Source organism: Nerophis ophidion, linkage group LG22 (assembly GCF_033978795.1).
Source record: "Nerophis ophidion isolate RoL-2023_Sa linkage group LG22, RoL_Noph_v1.0, whole genome shotgun sequence".
In the NCBI taxonomy this organism is placed as follows: Eukaryota; Metazoa; Chordata; class Actinopteri; order Syngnathiformes; family Syngnathidae; genus Nerophis; species Nerophis ophidion.
Window position 1 is genome coordinate 38,936,731 of NC_084632.1, and position 18,434 is coordinate 38,955,164.

The 18,434-nt window shown below is 37.1% G+C and overlaps 1 protein-coding gene across 3 annotated transcripts; it reads right to left on the bottom strand.

Annotated features, from left to right (window-relative positions):
• Positions 1-1,143: 1,143 nt before the first annotated feature.
• glrx2 (glutaredoxin 2) lies at positions 1,144-10,820 on the bottom strand. Of its 3 annotated transcripts, XM_061883803.1 has the most exons (5): positions 10,745-10,807; positions 10,546-10,630; positions 7,286-7,349; positions 4,176-4,352; positions 1,144-1,540 (listed from the first exon to the last, which is right to left on the bottom strand). In XM_061883803.1, exons 2-5 carry the CDS (start codon positions 10,596-10,598, stop codon positions 1,382-1,384), a joined length of 453 nt encoding a protein of 150 aa, XP_061739787.1. In that variant the 5' UTR covers positions 10,599-10,630; positions 10,745-10,807; the 3' UTR covers positions 1,144-1,381. The 3 variants fall into 3 exon arrangements, with proteins under 3 accessions (XP_061739787.1, XP_061739789.1, XP_061739786.1); XM_061883805.1 differs by lacking the exon at positions 10,546-10,630 and having other exon boundaries at positions 1,145-1,540; positions 10,745-10,820; XM_061883802.1 differs by lacking the exon at positions 10,745-10,807 and having other exon boundaries at positions 1,145-1,540; positions 10,546-10,738.
• Between the last annotated feature and the right edge of the window lie 7,614 nt (positions 10,821-18,434).

An 18,434-nucleotide genomic window follows, 5' to 3' on the forward strand; every position in this document is an offset into this window, starting at 1 on the left:
AACAGCAGTCACGTTTTCGTCTACCGTAAAGCAGTTCGTCTGCCGTAAACAGCAATGTTGTGACAATCTTAAACAGGACAATACTGCCATCTACTGTACATGCATATGCTTAAAAAAATAGTGACAGAGAATAGAACAAAGATGGATAATTCAACCCTCAACTCAACAATGAGTAAATGAGTGTTATGTGTGTGTATATGTGTAAATAAATGCCCAATGACGTTTTAACTGTAGAATGATCGAGGGCGAATTCTTGGTTTCTTATGTGGGTTTATTGTTAGGCACTTTCATAAAAGTCCTCCCAGCGCCGTAGCAACACACAACAACAGCAGTCACGTTTTCGTCTACAGTAAAGCAGTTCGTCTGCCGTAAACAGCAATTTTGTAACACTCTTAAACAGGACAATACTGCCATCTACTGTACATGCATATGCTTAAAAAAATAGTGACGGAGAATAGAACAAAGATGGACAATTCAACCCTCAACTCAACAATGAGTAGATGAGTGTTATGTGTGTATATGTGTAAATAAATGCCCAATGACATTTTAACTGTAGAATGATCGAGGGCGAATTCTTGGTTTCTTATGTGGGTTTATTGTCAGGCACTTTCATAAAAGTCCTCCCAGCGCCGTAGCAACACACAACAACAGCAGTCAGGTTTTTGTCTACCGTAAAGCAGTTTGTCTGCCGTAAACAGCAATGTTGTGACACTCTTAAACAGGACAATACTGCCATCTACTGTACATGCATATGCTTAAAAAAATAGTGACAGAATAGAACAAAGATGGACAATTCAACCCTCAACTCAACAATGAGTAGATGAGTGTTATGTGTGTGTATATGTGTAAATAAATGAACACTGAAATTAAAGTATTTGTTTATATATATATATATATATATATATATATATATATATATATATATATATATATGTATATATATATATATATATATATATAAATATATATATATATATGTGTATGTATATATATATATATATATATATATATATATATAGCTAGAATTCACTGAAAGTCAAGTATTTCATTATACATATATATATATATATATAAAAAAAAAATATATATATATATATGAAATACTTGACTATTAACCACGCCCCCAACCATGCCTCCCGCCCCACCCCCGACCTCGCCCCCCACCCCGAAATCGGAGGTCTCAAGGTTGGCAAGTATGGTATGGAGTAGCCAATTAATAAAAACAACTGTGTTCAGGCAATACACAATTCATCCCGCATCAAGTATTCCGTGCACGTTGATAAATAAGAACAACTGTGTTCAAGCCATATAGAATTTGAAGCAAAAAATCTAGTAAACATTCAATAAATACATGATTGAGGGTAATCAAAATAACGGCTAGTCATTTGGCAAACTGTCCGCTGCCTGATCCTTCGGAGCTGGTGGCAGCACAGCAGGGGGTACACTGCTTAATGAGGGGCACTAACTTTCCCTGCTGATGGAGCTGTTTGGTATCGGAGCCGCCTCCAATGCAGTTTCCATTAATGAAGACTCTTGGCACCTAAACACACAAGGGATGTATTATGTTAGACAGTCAGGAACGTGCAAAAGACAATCGCGGAAATGATTTTGGACGCAAATACAAACCCCGTTTCCATATGAGTTGGGAAATTGTGTTAGATGTAAATATAAACGGAATACAATGATTTGCAAATCATTTTCAACCCATATTCAGTTGAATATGCGACAAAAACAACATATTTGATGTTCAAACTGATAAACATTTTTTTTTTGCAAATAATCATTAACTTTAGAATTTGATGCCAGCAACACGTGACAAAGAAGTTGGGAAAGGTGGCAATTAATACTGATAAAGTTGAGTAATGCTCATCAAACCCTTTACTTATTGAATCAAAGATACTGAAATTCCACGACGTAGTGGAATTGCAAACAGCTAAAATTATACACAAAGCCAACTGAAATCTGTTTACCATGAATATACAACAATTCTTCTCAACAAAAGAGGAGAAATATAATCTTAGAGAAAAATGTAATTTAAAACGTTTGTACGCACGTACAACACTTAAGACGTTCAGTGTATCAGTATGTGGAATTAAATTATGGAATGGATTAAGCAAAGCAATCAAACAATGTACTAATATGATCCACTTCAAGAAACTCTTCAAACTTAAAGTCTTTACAAAGTACAAAGAAGAAGAATCATGATAAACATTCTGAATTTATTCATCCATCCATTCTTTCATTCTCAAAATAACTTTACTTATCTCATCATTTGGAATATAACTTCACCAATTATTTATTTTTATTGTGATACTTATGGAGTATATTGTGAATACATTGAAAACAGGAAGTGAACAAAAGTTTTAGCAACTCTTATGTAAAAGAAAAGGGGTAGGATTTAATAAGCTCTGCTACTTCTTACTCGTTTTCAAACATGTTGGAAAGAGAAACTGGAAATTGTGATGTATCATGTTGTATGCTTGCATGTTCCAAATAAACTCAAACTCTCACACACTCTCTCGCTCTCACTCAGTCACTCTCACACACTCTCTCACTCACACACACACTCTCTCTCACTCTGACTCACACTGTCACTCACACACTCTCTCGCTTTCATTCACTCACTCTCACACACTCTCTGACTCACACTCTTACTCTAACTCACACACTCTCTCTCACACACACACTCTCACTCTCTCGCTCTCACACACTGACTCACACTCTCACTCTAACTCACACACTCTCTCGCGTTCATTCACTCACTCTCACACACTCTCTCACTCACTCTCTGACTCACACTCTTACTCTAACTCACACACTCTCTCTCACACACACTCTCACTCTCTCACACACTGACTCACACTCACTCTAACTCACACACTCTCTCGCTCTCACTCACTCACTCACTCACTCAGTCACTCACTCTCTCACACACTCTCTCGCTCTCACTCACTCACTCACACACTCTCTCACTCACACACACACTCTCTTTCTCACTCTAACTCACACTCTCACTCTAACTCACACTCTCTTGCTTTCACTCACTCACTCACACACTCTCTCACTCACACACACACTCTCTTTCTCACTCTAACTCACACTCTCACTCTCTTGCTCTCATTCACTCACTCTCTCGCACTCACACTCTCTCACTCACTCTCTGATTCACATTCTCACTCTAACTCACACACTCTCACTCTCTTGCTCTCACACACTGACTCTCACTCTAACTCACACACTCTCTCGCTCTCACTCACTCTCACTCACTCACACACTCTCTCTCTCACTCTAACTCACACTCTCTCACTCACATTCTCTGACTCACACTCTCACTCTAACTCACACTCTCTCACTCACATTCTCTGACTCACACTCTCACTCTAACTCACACACTTTCTTGCTCTCACTCACACTCTCTCGCACTCACACTCTCTCACTCTAACTCGCACACTCTCTCTCACTTTAACTCACACACTCTCTCACACACTCACTCACACACTCTCACTCACACTAACTCTCTCTCACTCTCACACACTGACTCTCACGCTAACTCACACTCTCACTCTCTGACTCACACTCTCACTCTAACTCACACACTCTCTCTCTCACTCACACACACACACACACACACACTCACTCACTCACTCACACACTCTCACTCACTCTCTCGCTCTCACATACTGACTCACACTCTCACTCTAACTCACACACTGTCTCACGCACTCACTTAAACTCTCTCACTCACACATTCTCACTCACTCACTCACTCACTCACTCACTCACTCACTCACTCACTCACTGCACCCCAAGGCTGTGGTGGCAGCGACGAAGTGGAGACGTGATGGCGACAGGCCGATTCTTACACCCACCCAGCCCCTTCCCCGGTCTGTCCACCAGAAAGACCCTACCTGAACTAACACATTTTCTGGGGGAAACACTGGTAATGAAGTGCTGGATGATCTCGTTATATCGGATGTCAGTAAAACTGCCAATGTTGAACATCCCTATTGTGCAAGCGTATCTAATGTTTGCCTCATGTAAATATGACTAACAAGAGGCCTCTCAAAGAAAAACAAAAGGTCAATGAAGCTAAATATACACATATTGTTTTGCTGTACAAGGTTCTTATATAAAATGTGTGCACAACACCTCTCAAGCAACAAAAAGGTTCTTACCGTCCTGGCACCGGTCATCTGAGCTAGTGCCTCTTGTAGTCTCCTTCCTTCATTATGCTCGTCAAGTTCAACTACTTTGTAGGTGGCCCCGATTTCATTGAACACATTTTTCGCCATTTTGCAGTACGGACATGTGGTCTTTGAAAATATCACAACACAGTTCTGTGACACCACTTCCTGAAGTGTAACAGACAGTAAAGTACCAGGTTAGTGAGAAAGCCCATACTTCAATATCAACAGAACATGCAATTATAAATTATTGCAGTGGTCGCCCGTAAGGACCAGATGAGTCGCCCGCTGGCCTGTTCTAAAAATAGCTCAAATAGCAGCATTTACCAGTGAGCTGCCTCTATTTTTTAAATTGTATTTATTTACTAGCAAGCTGGTCTCGCTTCGCTCGACATTTTTAATTCTAAGAGGGACAAAACTCAAATAGAATTTGTAAATCCAAGAAAATATTTTAAAGACTTGGTCTTCACTTGTTTAAATAAATGCATATATTTTTTTACTTTGCTTCTTATAAATTTCAGATAGACAATTTTAGAGAAAAAAATACAACCATAAAAATTATTTTAGCATTTTCAAACACATGTGAAGTGAATTATATTTTTATAGTGCTTTTTTCTCTCGTGACTCAAAGCGCTTTACATAGCGAAACCCAATATCTAATTTTTACATTTAAACCAGTGTGGGTGGCACTGGGAGCAGGTGGGTAATGTGTTTTGCCCAAGGACACAATGGCAGTAACTCGGATGGCGGAAGCGGGGATCGAACCTGCAACCCTCAAGTTGCTTGCACGGCTGCTGAACCAACCGAGCTATACCGCCCCCACATATACCTTTTTTCCCTTTTAAATTCCTTCCTCTTCTTTACTGACAATTTAAATCAATGTTCAAATATTTTTTTTATTGTAAAGAATAATAAATACATATTAATTTAATTCTTCATTTTAGCTTCTGTTTTTTCAACAAATATTTTTTTTGTGAAATATTTCTTCAAATTTATAACTAGGATTTTTTTTTATTATTATTTATTAAATCAACATAAAAAACACAAGATACACTTACAATTAGTTCACCCACCCAAAAAAACTCCCTGCATGTTCCATATATATATATATATATACACACACACATATATATGTATAAATATATATATATATGATAGTCGCTCTCATATGGACACAATTAGTTTTTTCCATTATACTGGTACTTTAAATGTTTAGGACTCTTGCCGTCCTCTAAAGCAGTGGTCCCCAACCTTTTTGTAGCTGCGGAACGGTCAACGCTTGATAATTTGTCCCACGGTCCGGCGGGGGGATTTTTTAATTTTGTTGTTTAGTCATGAAAAAGGGAGTTTTTTTGGCTTGGTGCACTAATTGTAAGTGTATCTTGTGTTTTTTTTATGTTGATTTAATAAATAATTTAAAAAAATTATAATAATAATTAAAAATGATTTTGCAGCCCGGTACCAATCGAGCCCGGAGGTTGGGGACCACTGCTCTAAAGGCTTAGTTGGCCACATGTGTGGACAGCACTTTTTAGCTCTTATTTCCAAAATTGTGTACACCACTGAATTGGGGTATTATGGCTCTTATGTGGACACTTATACTGCCATCTGGTGGTGTCAGAGGAGTATAACATATAATGGAATTTGAAAAAAAAAAGTGTAAAAATAAGAATTAGCATGTCACTAAACATGAAGTACACATTTGTTACTTATCTTATAAAAACATGATTTTTAGTTTTTAATCCAATTAGGGTCCAATAAGCGCAAATAGCAAAGGTAAATAAAAAAGCATGTAAAAAAACAGCTTGGGCCACATATAATATAGCGGTTAAAACCTAGAAAATCGAGTACAGATTGTAACATTGCTAGAAATCAAGAAAATAACAGCAGGGTAAAGTCAGTGGGTGGTATGTCCAGAACTTACAGTAAAGCCAGAGAAGACAAACTTATAATATGTGGCATTGGGAATCTGTTAAAACATGTGACTTAAAGGCCTACTGAAACCCACTACTACCGACCTCGCAGTCTGATAGTTTATACATCAATGATGAAATATTAACATTGCAACACATGCCAATACAGCCGTTTTAGTTTACTAAATTGCAATTTTAAATTTCGCGCGGAAGTATCATGCTAAAACGTTGCGGTACGATGACGTCACGCATTGTACAAGACATTTTGTTCCAGCACCGTTCCCAGCTATAAGTTGTCTCTTTTCATCGCATAATTCCACAGTATTCTGGACATCTGTGTTGCTGAATCTTTTGCAAATTGTTCAATGAATAATGGAGACGTCAAAGAAGAAAGCTGTAGGTGGGAAGCGGTGTATTGCGGCCGCCTTAATCAACACAAACACAGCCGGTGTTTCATTGTTTACAGTCCCGAAAGATGACGGTGAAGCTTTACTATGGAACAGAGCGGTCAAGCGAACACGGTTGGATTGGACCACACACACAAAGTACAGTGTATTATGCGGCGATCATTTCGAAAGATCGTGTTTCGAAGAGGGTCCCTTGCGATGGGCAGAGATGGGCAGCGCCACCACCCGTCGACTGGTGCTGAAGAAAGGTGCGGTACGTCCTTCAGGTTGTACAGGTACGACCATATAATCTCACTAAAACACTAGTAACACAATAAGCAGATAAGGGATTTTCCAGAATTATCCTAGTAAATGTGTCTAATAACATCTGAATCGCTCCCACTGTATAGTCTTTTTTTTCTTTAGTCCTTCACTCTCACTTTCCTCATCCACAAATATTTCTTGCTCGCTCAAATTAATGGGGAAATTGTTGTTTTCTCAGTCCGAATCGCTCTCGCTGCTGGTGGCCATGATTGTAAACAATGTTCAGATGTGAGGAGCTCCGCAACCCGTGACGTCACGCGCACATCGTCTGCTACTTCCGGTACAGGCAAGGCTTTTTTATTAGCGACCAAAAGTTGCGAACTTTATCGTCGATGTTCTCTACTAAATCCTTTCAGCAAAAATATGGCAATATCGCGAAATAATCAAGTTTGACACATAGAATGGACTTGCTATCCCCGTTTAAATAAGAAAATCTCATTTCAGTAGGCTTTTAAGATATCAAAGTGTGTCTCCTTACATTCACATATTGCTCACAGGCGGTACTGGATGATCCTGTAAAGGATGAAGTGAAATTCCCCATCCTGGAAAAAAAAAAACACACACACAATGTAATCAAGCACAATAATTACAGTGAAAACAAGACTATTGACTCAACTGACTGACATTCTTCTACTATTACTACAACACAACTTGTCAAAACCTTAAAAGTGGTAATTGATGACAGGAAGATGTGAGATGAACGCTATTTTGCATCAATAGGAAGTCCAAGAGGACAACTGCTGGTCTCAACAGCCGCATGTTACTTAAGTCCTGTTATTATGCCGTTTGAAAGTGTTGTCACGTAGTAACTAACTGCACTGAGGTTTATGTGACTGGTGGTTAATCCTGGATTACAAACCAAAGTAGGTGACGTCAGCGGTACTTTATAAACGTCTCGTACCTGTAAAAATAGCTCAAATAGCAGCACTTACCAGTGAGCTGCCTCTATTTTTCAAATTGTATTTATTTACTAGCAAGCTGGTCTCGCTTTGCTTGACATTTTTACTTCTAAGAGAGACAAAACTCAAATAGAATTTGAAAATCCAAGAAAATATTTTAAAGACTTGGTCTTCACTTGTTTAAATAAATTAATTTATTTTTTTACTTTGCTTCTTATAACTTCCAGAAAGACAGTTAAAAAAAAAATACAACCTTAAAAATGATTTTAGGATTTTTAAACACATATATCTTTTTACTTTTTAATTTCCTTTCTCTTCTTTCCTGACAATTTAAATCAATGTTCAAGTATTTTTTTATTTTATTGTAAAGAATAATAAATACATTTTAATTTAATTCTTCATTTTAGCTTCTGTTTTTTCGACGAAGAGTATTTGTAAAATATTTCTTCAAACTTATGATTAAAATAAAAAAAATATATATTCTGGCAAATCTAGAAAATCTATAGAATCAAATTTAAATCTTATTTCAAAGTGGATTTTAACCTATTTAAAACATGTCATCAAAATTCTGAAACTAATCTTAATCAGGAAAAATTACTAATGATGTTCCATAAATTCTTGTAAAAATAGTTCAAATAGCAGCACTTACCAGTGAGCTGCCTCTATTTTTCAAATTATTTACTACCAAGCTGGTCTCGCTTTGCTTGACATTTTTACTTCTAAGAGAGACAAAACTCAAATAGAATTTGAAAATCCAAGAAAATATTTTAAAGACTTGGTCTTCACTTGTTTAAATAAATTCATTTATTTTTTTACTTCGCTTCTTATAACTTCCAGAAAGACAATTTTAGAGAAAAAATACAACCTTAAAAAGGATTTTAGGATTTTTAAACACATATACCTTTTTAACTTTTAAATTCCTTCCTCTTCTTTCCTGACAATTTAAATTAATGTTCAAGTAAATTTATTTTTTTTATTGTAAAGAATAATAAATACATATTAATTTAATTCTTCATTTTAGCTTCTGTTTTTTTGACGAAGAATATTTGTGAAATATGTCTTCAAACTTATTATGATTAAAATTCTAAGAAATTATTCTGGCAAATCTAGAAAATCTTTAAAATCAAATTTAAATATTATTTCAAAGTCTTTTGAATTTATTTTAAAATTTTGTTCTGGAAAATCTAGAAGCTGGTCTCGCTTTGCTCGACATTTTTAATTCTAAGAGAGACAAAACTCAAATAGAATTTGAAAATCCAAGAAAATATTTTAAATATTTTTTTTTTTACTTTGCTTATTATAAAACTTCCAGAAAGACAATTTTAGAGAAAAAATACAACCTTAAAATTGATTTTAGGATTTTTAAAGACATATATCTTATTACCTTTTAATTTCCTTCCTCTTCTTTCCTGACAATTTAAATCAATGTTCAAGTATTTTTTTTATTTTTATTGTAAAGAATAATAAATACATTTTAATTTAATTCTTCATTTTAGCATCTTTTTTTTCAATGAAGAGTATTCGTGAAATATTTCTTCAAACTTATTATGATTACAATTCAAAAAAATTATTCTGGCAAATCTAGAAAATCTGTAGAATCAAATTTAAATCTTATTTCGAAGTGGATTTTAACCTTTTTAAAACATGTCATCAAAATTCTAAACTTAATCTTAATCAGGAAAAATTACTAATGATGTTCCATAAATTATTTCAATTTTTTTCAAAAAGATTCGAATTTGCTAGTTTTTCTCTTCATTTTTTTCGGTTGAATTTTGAATTTTAAAGAGTCAAAATTGAAGATAAACTATGTTTCAAAATTATTATTATTTTTTTTTTGTGTTTTCTCCTATTTTAAACCGTTCAATTAAGTCAGTGGTTCTTAACATGGGTTCGATCGAACCCTAGGGGTTCGGTGAGTCGGCCTCAGGGGTTCGGCGGAGCCTCCGCCACGGAAGTATATACATCCGAATTATCGTGTAAATAAAAACTTCTCACTTCTCAGGTTTTTTGATTGACTGGAACTTTTACTAGCAGATTGCAAAGGAAGAGATTACATTATATGAAACAGTAGAGTTAACACAGTACAGTACATATTCTGTACAATTGACCACTAAATGGTAACACCCGAATAGGTTTTTCAACTTGTTTAAGTCCGCGTTAATCAATTCATGGAAATGTGTGTAAGGTGTGTAATTTGTTGAGAAATCATGCACTTTGTTGGTTTTGTTCTGTGAACAAGGTGATGTTAATGCACGGTTCATTTTGTGCACTGATAAAAAAAAACGTATGTTTTTCTTGAATTAGAATTTTTTATTTATTTTTTTCTCTGAAGAAGGGTTCGGTGAATGCGCTTATGAAACTGGTGGGGTTCGGTACCTCCAACAAGGTTAAGAACCACTGAATTAAGTGTTTTTTTCATCATTTATTCTCCACAAAAAACTTTCCGTAAAAGGAAAAAATGACGGACAGAAATACCCATATTTACATATATATATATTTATTAAAGGTAAATTGAGCAAATTGGCTATTTCTGACAATTTATTTAAGTGTGTATCAAACTGGTAATCAGTACCCAAGAAGTAGCTCTTGGTTTCAAAAAGGTTGCTGACCCCTGAGCCAGGGAATAAAAGAACTACACTACCCAGCATGCACCAGTAGTAATGAGCATGCGCGGTAGCCCCGTTGAGGTGTTTATATGTCGCCATGCCGGCAGCTAGAATGTGGTTTATGAGAACAATAAAGACAGATAACACAGAACCTAAGCGGGGAAAATGTTGTTTTAAAAAGCTTCAGTCGTGTCGGACTGTACAGAAAAGAGAGTGAATGTTGTAATAATGACCTTCGACAACCGCTCCACGCTGCTCGAGATAGACATCCTGCCCGGGGGAACATCGATACAAGACTACACACGGCCAAGACATAATCTAGTAAATTGAGTTGATAAAACATGCAGTTAGTCTTCCAATAAAATACCCTCGCAATTGTTAACACTTAGAATGTTTTGTTTACGTCCGTCGTATTTTACACTCGCAGCCTACCTTACATGAACACCGGAAGTGAAGTCACCTTACATGGGCACCGGAAGTGACATCACAAGTAGGGATGACGGAGGACGGGGAGGGTCAAAATTAAATAAACATGAAATGAACGGAAATCAGGGGTAACCAACCTTTTTGACTGCTATTCTGAATGTTGCTGGTTTTGGAATTGTATTATTATGGTATTATTGTGTATTATTTTGTTGTATTGATTAATAATAAAAAAAGAGCTAAATACAATAAAAATGCATTGTGTTTTTGATTGAGACGTATTCAGAAAAACACAGAAACAAAGTACACACACTTCCTCCTTAGGCCCCATTGACTCCCATTATGACAATTATTTTTTAACCAACTGCAATCCTGTTTTAGGACCATGCCTTTTCATTGAAAACCGGTTTAATCTATTTTTTGCAGATAGTCAAAACAAGAAAATATTGCGATGAGGTGGCGACTTGTCCAGGGTGTACTCTGCCTTCCGCCCGATTGTAGCTGAGATAGGCGCCAGCGCCCCCCGTGACCCCAAAAGGGAATAAGCGGTAGGAAATGGATGGATGGATGTTTTGGTGTCATTGCGTCTATGACCACTAGATGGCGAGAGAAAACCATGAACATAATTGTTGTATGTGAGTTAAAGGCCTACAGAAACTCACTACTACCCACCACGCAGTCTGATAGTTTATATATCAATGATGAAATATAACATTGCAACACATGCCAATACGGCCTTTTTAGTTTATTAAATTGCAATTTTAAATTTCCCGGGAGTTTCTTCTTGAAAACGTCGCGTAATGATGACTGTTAGGAAATATGAGCGCTGCACACACACACAGCTAAAAGTCGTCTGCTTTAACGGCATAATTACACAGTATTTTGGACATCTGTGTTGCTGAATCTTTTGCAATTTGTTCAATTAATATTGGAGAAGTCAAAGTAGAAAGATGGAGTTAGGAAGCTTTAGCCATTAGCCACACAAACACACGGTGATTCCTTGTTTAAAATTCCCGGAGGTGAAACTTTACTATGGATCAGAAAGCGGTCAAGCCAACGTGGATCCCGACCGAATGTCAACCAGCAGGTTTCGGTGAGAAAATTGTGGTAAAAAGTCGCTTCTTACCGGAGATGAGCTGAGCTTGCTCGTCCATAAAGCTACCGTCGACTCCCCTGAGACACTAGCGTCAAGACACACGTGGACACACACCTCCGGCTATCAGGTACTGTTAAACTAACTAAAAGACTACCAACACAATAGAAAGATAAGGGATTTCCCAGAATTATCCTGGTAAATGTGTCTAAAAACATCGGAATCCGTCCCAATGCAATTGCGTTTTTTTTTTTTTTCTAGTCCGTCGCTATCAATATCCTCAAACACATATCTTTCATCCTCGCTCAAATTAATGGGGAAATTGTCGTTTTCTCGGTCCGGACAGCTCTTTTTGTTGGAGGCTCCCATTAAAATCAATGTGAATACGTGAGGAGCCCTCACACTTGTGATGTCATCGTCTGCGACTTCCGGTACAGGCAGGGCTTTTCTGTTAGCGACCAAAAGTTTGCGAACTTTATCGTGGATGTTCTCTACTAAATCCTTTCAGCAAAAATATGGCAATATCGCGAAATGATCAAGTATGACACAGAGAATGGACCTGCTATCCCCGTTTAAATAAGAACATCTAATTTCAGTAGGCATTTAAACTGCCATTAAACCGCTGAAATGCACTGAAAATTATCTTGATTAGTAAACATATATATATATATATATATAATTCATTATTGTACAAAAAAATGACCTGGTGTCTGTTGTCGTCATCTCCCCTCAGCAACCATAACGCATTGTTATATATATTGTAAGCCACTGTGACACTATTGTTCTTTTTTTTAATCATTTTTATAAATGTCTAATGATAATGACAATGAGGGATTTTTAATCACTGCTATGTTGAAATTATAACTTATATTGATACTGTTGTTGATAATATTCATTTTTGTGTCATTACTTTTGGTTTGTTCTGTGTCGTGTTTGTGTCTCCTCTCAATTGCTCTGTTTATTGCAGTTCCGAGTGTTGCTGGGTCAGGTTTGGTTTTGGAATTGGATTGCATTGTTGTGGTATTACTGTGTAGTGGTTTGTTGGATTGATTAAAAAAAATTAATAATAAATAAATAAATAAATAAAATAAAATCGATTTTTAAAAAATGAGAATCGATTCTGAATCACACAACGTAAACAATTCGATTCGTATTTGAATCGATTTTCCCCACACCCCTACTATATGTATATATATATATATATATATATATATATATATATATATATATATATATATATATATATATATATATATATATATATCCATCCATCCATTTCTACCGCTTATTCCCTTTCGGGGTCGTGGGGGGCGCTGGCGCCTATCTCAGCTACAATCGGGCGGAAGGCGGGGTAAACCCTGGACAAGTCGCCACCTCATCGCAGGGCCAACACAGATAGACAGACAACATTCACACTCACATTCACACACTAGGGCCAATTTAGTGTTGCCAATCAACCTAACCCCAGGTGCATGTCTTTGGAGGTGGGAAGAAGCCGGAGTACCCGGAGGGAACCCACCCATTCACGGAGAGAACATGCAAACTCCACACGGAAAGATCCCGAGCCTGGATTTGAACCCAGGACTGCAGGACCTTTGTATTGTGAGGTAGACGCACTAACCCCTCTGTCACCGTGAAGCCCTATATATATATATATATATATATATATATATATGTATATATATATATATATATATATATATATAGTTCATTATTATACATACCATCCCCTGGTGTCTGTTGCCGTCATCTCCCCTCAGCATATATACTTATATATATATATATATATATATATATATATATATATATATATAATTATGTCCGACCGGTAGGAGGCCACGGGGAAGACCCAGGACACGTTGGGAAGACCAAGTGGCTGTGGAGAGGGAAGTCTGGGCTTCCCTGCTTAGGCTGCTTTCCCCGTGACCCCACCTCGGATAAGCGGAAGAAGATGGATGGATGGATGGAGCTAAAACGAGGTTACACATGAGCGTTACCTACAATGGAAATGTGGTTATTTTAGTTATCTTCCTCAAAATCAACTTAAACCTAAATCGATGAGGTAACAGAAGTAAGAGAGAAGGTGCTTAAAAGGGCGCTCAGCCGTGTGTTTTTGCCCTGAGTCATCCCGAGTTTTTCAGCGTGTCATTTGATGTATTGGACGTGGCTCGTGTCAGCCAGGAGGCCCGCGCTGTTGACGGTGACATTTGTTTTGGGGAAGGTTACGACAATGTGTCAAGTTAGCTTCTCCGGTCTGCTGTCAACACCGATAGATGTTTTTTTTTTTTTGTTTTGTTTTGTTTTTTTGTTGAACGGATGTGTCGGGGTGCCACAAATTGGATTGGTGGCACGTCAGGTTAGCGTTTGGACGTGTGCATGCACGTGTCAGGTTGTCTGAGTTGAGGGCTCGGATGGGTCGGTCTTTTTTATTCAACGTGGGAACCCGACCAGCATGTGTTTTCCTTAATAGGAGAAGCGGACGGCGGTTGTTTCAGAGGCGCAAGGTGTCAGGAGAGATTTCACAGCTCCTTGAGCACAGTAATCGTCGAGATCTTGATACGAGGTGGCAAATAAAATGACCCAGACGATGAAGCTCAAATATTTAATGAACTCTACTTTTACTGATCTGTTGTTTACGTTGGCGATTATGGTTAACAACACTGTGATATAGCGTGAATAAGCATTATTTTATTAAAAAAAATGCATTTCTTATATTAGGGCTGTCAAGTGAATCAATTAAAAATTAAAAGCTGCAAGCAGCGTTGGTCGGGTCCGCCTTTGGCTGCTGCCCCGGCGACTCAAGCCCTGGTATTAGTCAGACCTACATAGAGGTTTTTGTTTCATGTCTCTACGACATTCCTAACAGAAGTTACAAGCAGTTTTTTCTCTGTTTTTACCTAGGAGGCGCTAGAGCGCAATTTAGATTTTTAGGGTTTGGTTTTTTATTAGATGGCAATTTTTGCCAGTCCTGATGTGTGTGTAAAATTTGGTGAGTTTTAAAGCATGTTAAGGGGGTCAAATTACAGATCGGCGTTTCTGGATGTTGTTGATAAATGGCTTTCGCTTTGCATAGTAGAGCTATAACTTGCACTTTGAAGCATTTTAAGGGGGTCAAATCACAGCTCAAAGAGGCAAAAATGACATTTCTTACGAAATTTTGCGCAAGGGTTCTTTGAAGGCGCGTAAAATCAAAACCGGAGCAGTAATAAAAACTATTTCAATAATTTTCAATCAGAAAGGGTTCAATCTCTCTCCTGTGCGAGTTTGAAGCCGAAACGACAAAAGCGCTCAGAGGAGATAACGTTTGAAAAAAAGGTGACGGGTGTTTACCAAACTTTTATTTTTAAGGGGTAATTTTTAACTTCCTGTTGATTTTTCCTGAAGGATGTCAATTATTAAAATATAGGTCTAAGTGAGACCTACATAGAGGTTTTTGTTTCATGTCTCTACGACATTCCTAACAGAAGTTACAAGCAGTTTTTTCTCTGTTTTTACCTAGGAGGCGCTAGAGCGCAATTTAGATTTTTAGGGTTTGTTTTTTTTATTAGATGGCAATTTTTGCCAGTCGTGATGTGTGTGTAAAATTTGGTGAGTTTTAAAGCATGTTAAGGGGGTCAAATTACAGATCGGCGTTTCTGGATGTTGTTGATAAATGGCTTTCGCTTTGCATAGTAGAGCTATAACTTGCACTTTGAAGCTTTTTAAGGGGGTCAAATTACAGCTCAAAGAGGCAAAAATGACATTTCTTACGAAATTTTGCGCAAGGGTTCTTTGAAGGCGCGTAAAATCAAAACCGGAGCAGTAATAAAAACTCTTTGAATAATTTTTAATCAGAAAGGGTTCAATCTCTCTCCTGTGCGAGTTTGAAGCCGAAACGACAAAAGCGCTCAGAGGAGATAACGTTTGAAAAAAAGGTGACGGGTGTTTACCAAACTTTTATTTTGAAGGGGCAATTTTTTACTTCCTGTTGATTTTGCTGAAGGATGTCAATTATTAAAATATAGGTCTAAGTGAGACCTACATAGAGGTTTTTGTTTCATGTCTCTACGACATTCCTAACAGAAGTTACAAGCAGTTTTTTCTCTGTTTTTCCCTAGGAGGCGCTAGAGCGTAATTTAGATTTTTAGGGTTTGGTTTTTTCATTAGCTGGCAATTTTTGCCAGTCCTGATGTGTGTGTAAAATTTGGTGAGTTTTAAAGCATGTTAAGGGGGTCAAATTACAGATCGGCGTTTCTGGATGTTGTTGATAAATGGCTTTCGCTTTGCATAGTGGAACTATAACTTGCACTTTGAAGCTTTTTAAGGGGTCAAATTACAGCTCAAAGAGGCAAAAATGACATTTCTTAGGAAATTTTGCGCAAGGGTTCTTCGCGTAAAATCAAAACCGGAGCAGTAATAAAAACTCTTTGAATAATTTTTAATCAGAAAGGATTCAATCTCTCTCCTGTGCGAGTTTGAAGCCGAAACGACAAAAGCGCTCAGAGGAGATAACGTTTGAAAAATAGGTGACGGGTGTTTACCAAACTTTTATTTTTAAGGGGTAATTTTTAACTTCCTGTTGATTTTTCCTGAAGGATGTCAGTTATTGAAATATAGGTCTAAATGAGACCTACATAGATGTTTTTGTTTCATGTCTCTACGACATTCCTAACAGAAGTTGCAAGCATTTTTTTCTCAGTTTTTCCCTAGGAGGCGCTAGAGCGCAATTTAGATTTTTAGGGTTTGGTTTTTTATTAGATGGCAATTTTTTCCAGTCCTGATGTGTGTGTAAAATTTGGTGAGTTTTAAAGCATGTTAAGGGGGTCAAATTACAGATCGGCGTTTCTGGATGTTTTTGATAAATGGCTTTCGCTTTGCATAGTAGAGCTATAACTTGCACTTTGAAGCTTTTTAAGGGGGTCAAATTACAGCTCAAAGAGGCAAAAATGACATTTCTTAGGAAATTTTGCGCAAGGGTTCTTTGAAGGCGCGTAAAATCAAAACCGGAGCAGTAATAAAAACTCTTTCAATAATTTTTAATCTGAAAGGATTCAATCCCTCTCCTGTGCGAGTTTGAAGCCGAAACGACAAAAGCGCTCGAGGAGATAACGTTTGAAAAAAAGGTGACGAGTGTTTGCCAAACTTTTATTTTTAAGGGGTAATTTTTAACTTCCTGTTGATTTTTCCTGAAGGATGTCAATTATTAAAATATAGGTTTAAGTGAGACCTACATAGAGGTTTTTGTTTCATGTCTCTACGACATTCCTAACAGAAGTTACAAGCAGTTTTTTCACAGTTTTTTACCTAGGAGGCGCTAGGGCGCAATTTAGAATTTTAAGGTTTGTTTTTTTTATTGGATGGCAATTTTTGCCAGTCCTGATGTGTGTGTAAAATTTGGTGAGTTTTAAAGCATGTTAAGGGGGTCAAATTACAGATCGGCGTTTCTGGATGTTGTTGATAAATGGCTTTCGCTTTGCATAGTAGAGCTATAACTTGCAGTTTGAAGCTTTTTAAGGGGGTCAAATTACAGCTCAAAGAGGCAAAAATGAAATTTCTTAGGAAATTTTGCGCAAGGGTTCTTTGAAGGCGCGTAAAATCAAAACCGGAGCAGTAATAAAAACTCTTTCAATAATTTTCAATCAGAAAGGGTTCAATCTCTCTCCTGTGCGAGTTTGAAGCCGAAACGACAAAAGCGCTCAGAGGAGATAACGTTTGAAAAAAAGGTGACGGGTGTTTACCAAACTTTTATTTTGAAGGGGTAATTTTTAACTTCCTGTTGATTTTTCCTGAAGGATGTCAATTATTAAAATATAGGTCTAAGTGAGACCTACATTGAGGTTTTTTATTTCATGTCTGTCCGACATTCCTACCGGAAGTTACAAGCAGTTTTGTCTGTTTTCTCTTCCATGAGCATTTTTTTCTGTTTTATTCAAAAAATTGTGCTAGAGCGCATTTTTGAGTTTTGGGGTTTGGTTATTTCATTAGATCACAATTTCCGCCAGTCCTGATGTGTGTGCCATGTTTGGTGAGTTTTGAAGCATTTTAAGGGGGTCAAATTACAGTTCAAAGAGACAAAAATAGCATTTTTTGCGAAAATTTAGTTTTGAAGGAGTTTTTGCCAACTTCCTGTTGATTTTTGGCATAGACGTTTCAATTGGGAAATGTAGGTTTAAGTCAGTCCTACATAGAAGTTTTTGTTTCATGTCTCTATGACATTTCTAACGGAAGTTACAGGCAGTCAGTTTTTTTTATTTTCTTAGGGGGCGCTAGCGCGCAATTTTGATTTTTAGGGTTTGGTTTTTTATTAGATGGCACATTTCTGTTTTTCCTTGTCTCAAAAAGAAATATTTCCTGCTCTCATATTTTAGGCTTCATAATGCGCCACACATTTTCAATGGGAGACAGGTCTGGACTACAAGCAGGCCAGTCTAGTACCCAAACTCTGAAATAAGCAGGGGCGTCCATGATAACGTTGCTTGGATCAATCAATCAATGTTTATTTATATAGCCCTAAATCACTAGTGTTTCAAAGGGCTGCACAAGCCACCACGACATCCTGGGTTCAGAGCCCACAGAAGGGCAAGGAAAAACTCACAACCCAGTGGGACGTCAATGTGAATTTCTATG

What these genes read in the sequence shown, in the direction of transcription:
- glrx2 (XM_061883802.1), bottom strand. Translation starts at nt 10,655, where the DNA reads ATGTTTTATCAACTCAATTTACTAGATTATGTCTTGGCCGTGTGTAGT. An exon ending in GCGTGGAGCGGTTGTCGAAG is followed by an intron (nt 7,350 to 10,545) that starts GTCATTATTACA and finishes TTTTTTTTCCAG; the next exon opens with GATGGGGAATTTCACTTCAT. An exon ending in CCTGTGAGCAATATGTGAAT is followed by an intron (nt 4,353 to 7,285) that starts GTAAGGAGACAC and finishes GTTACACTTCAG; the next exon opens with GAAGTGGTGTCACAGAACTG.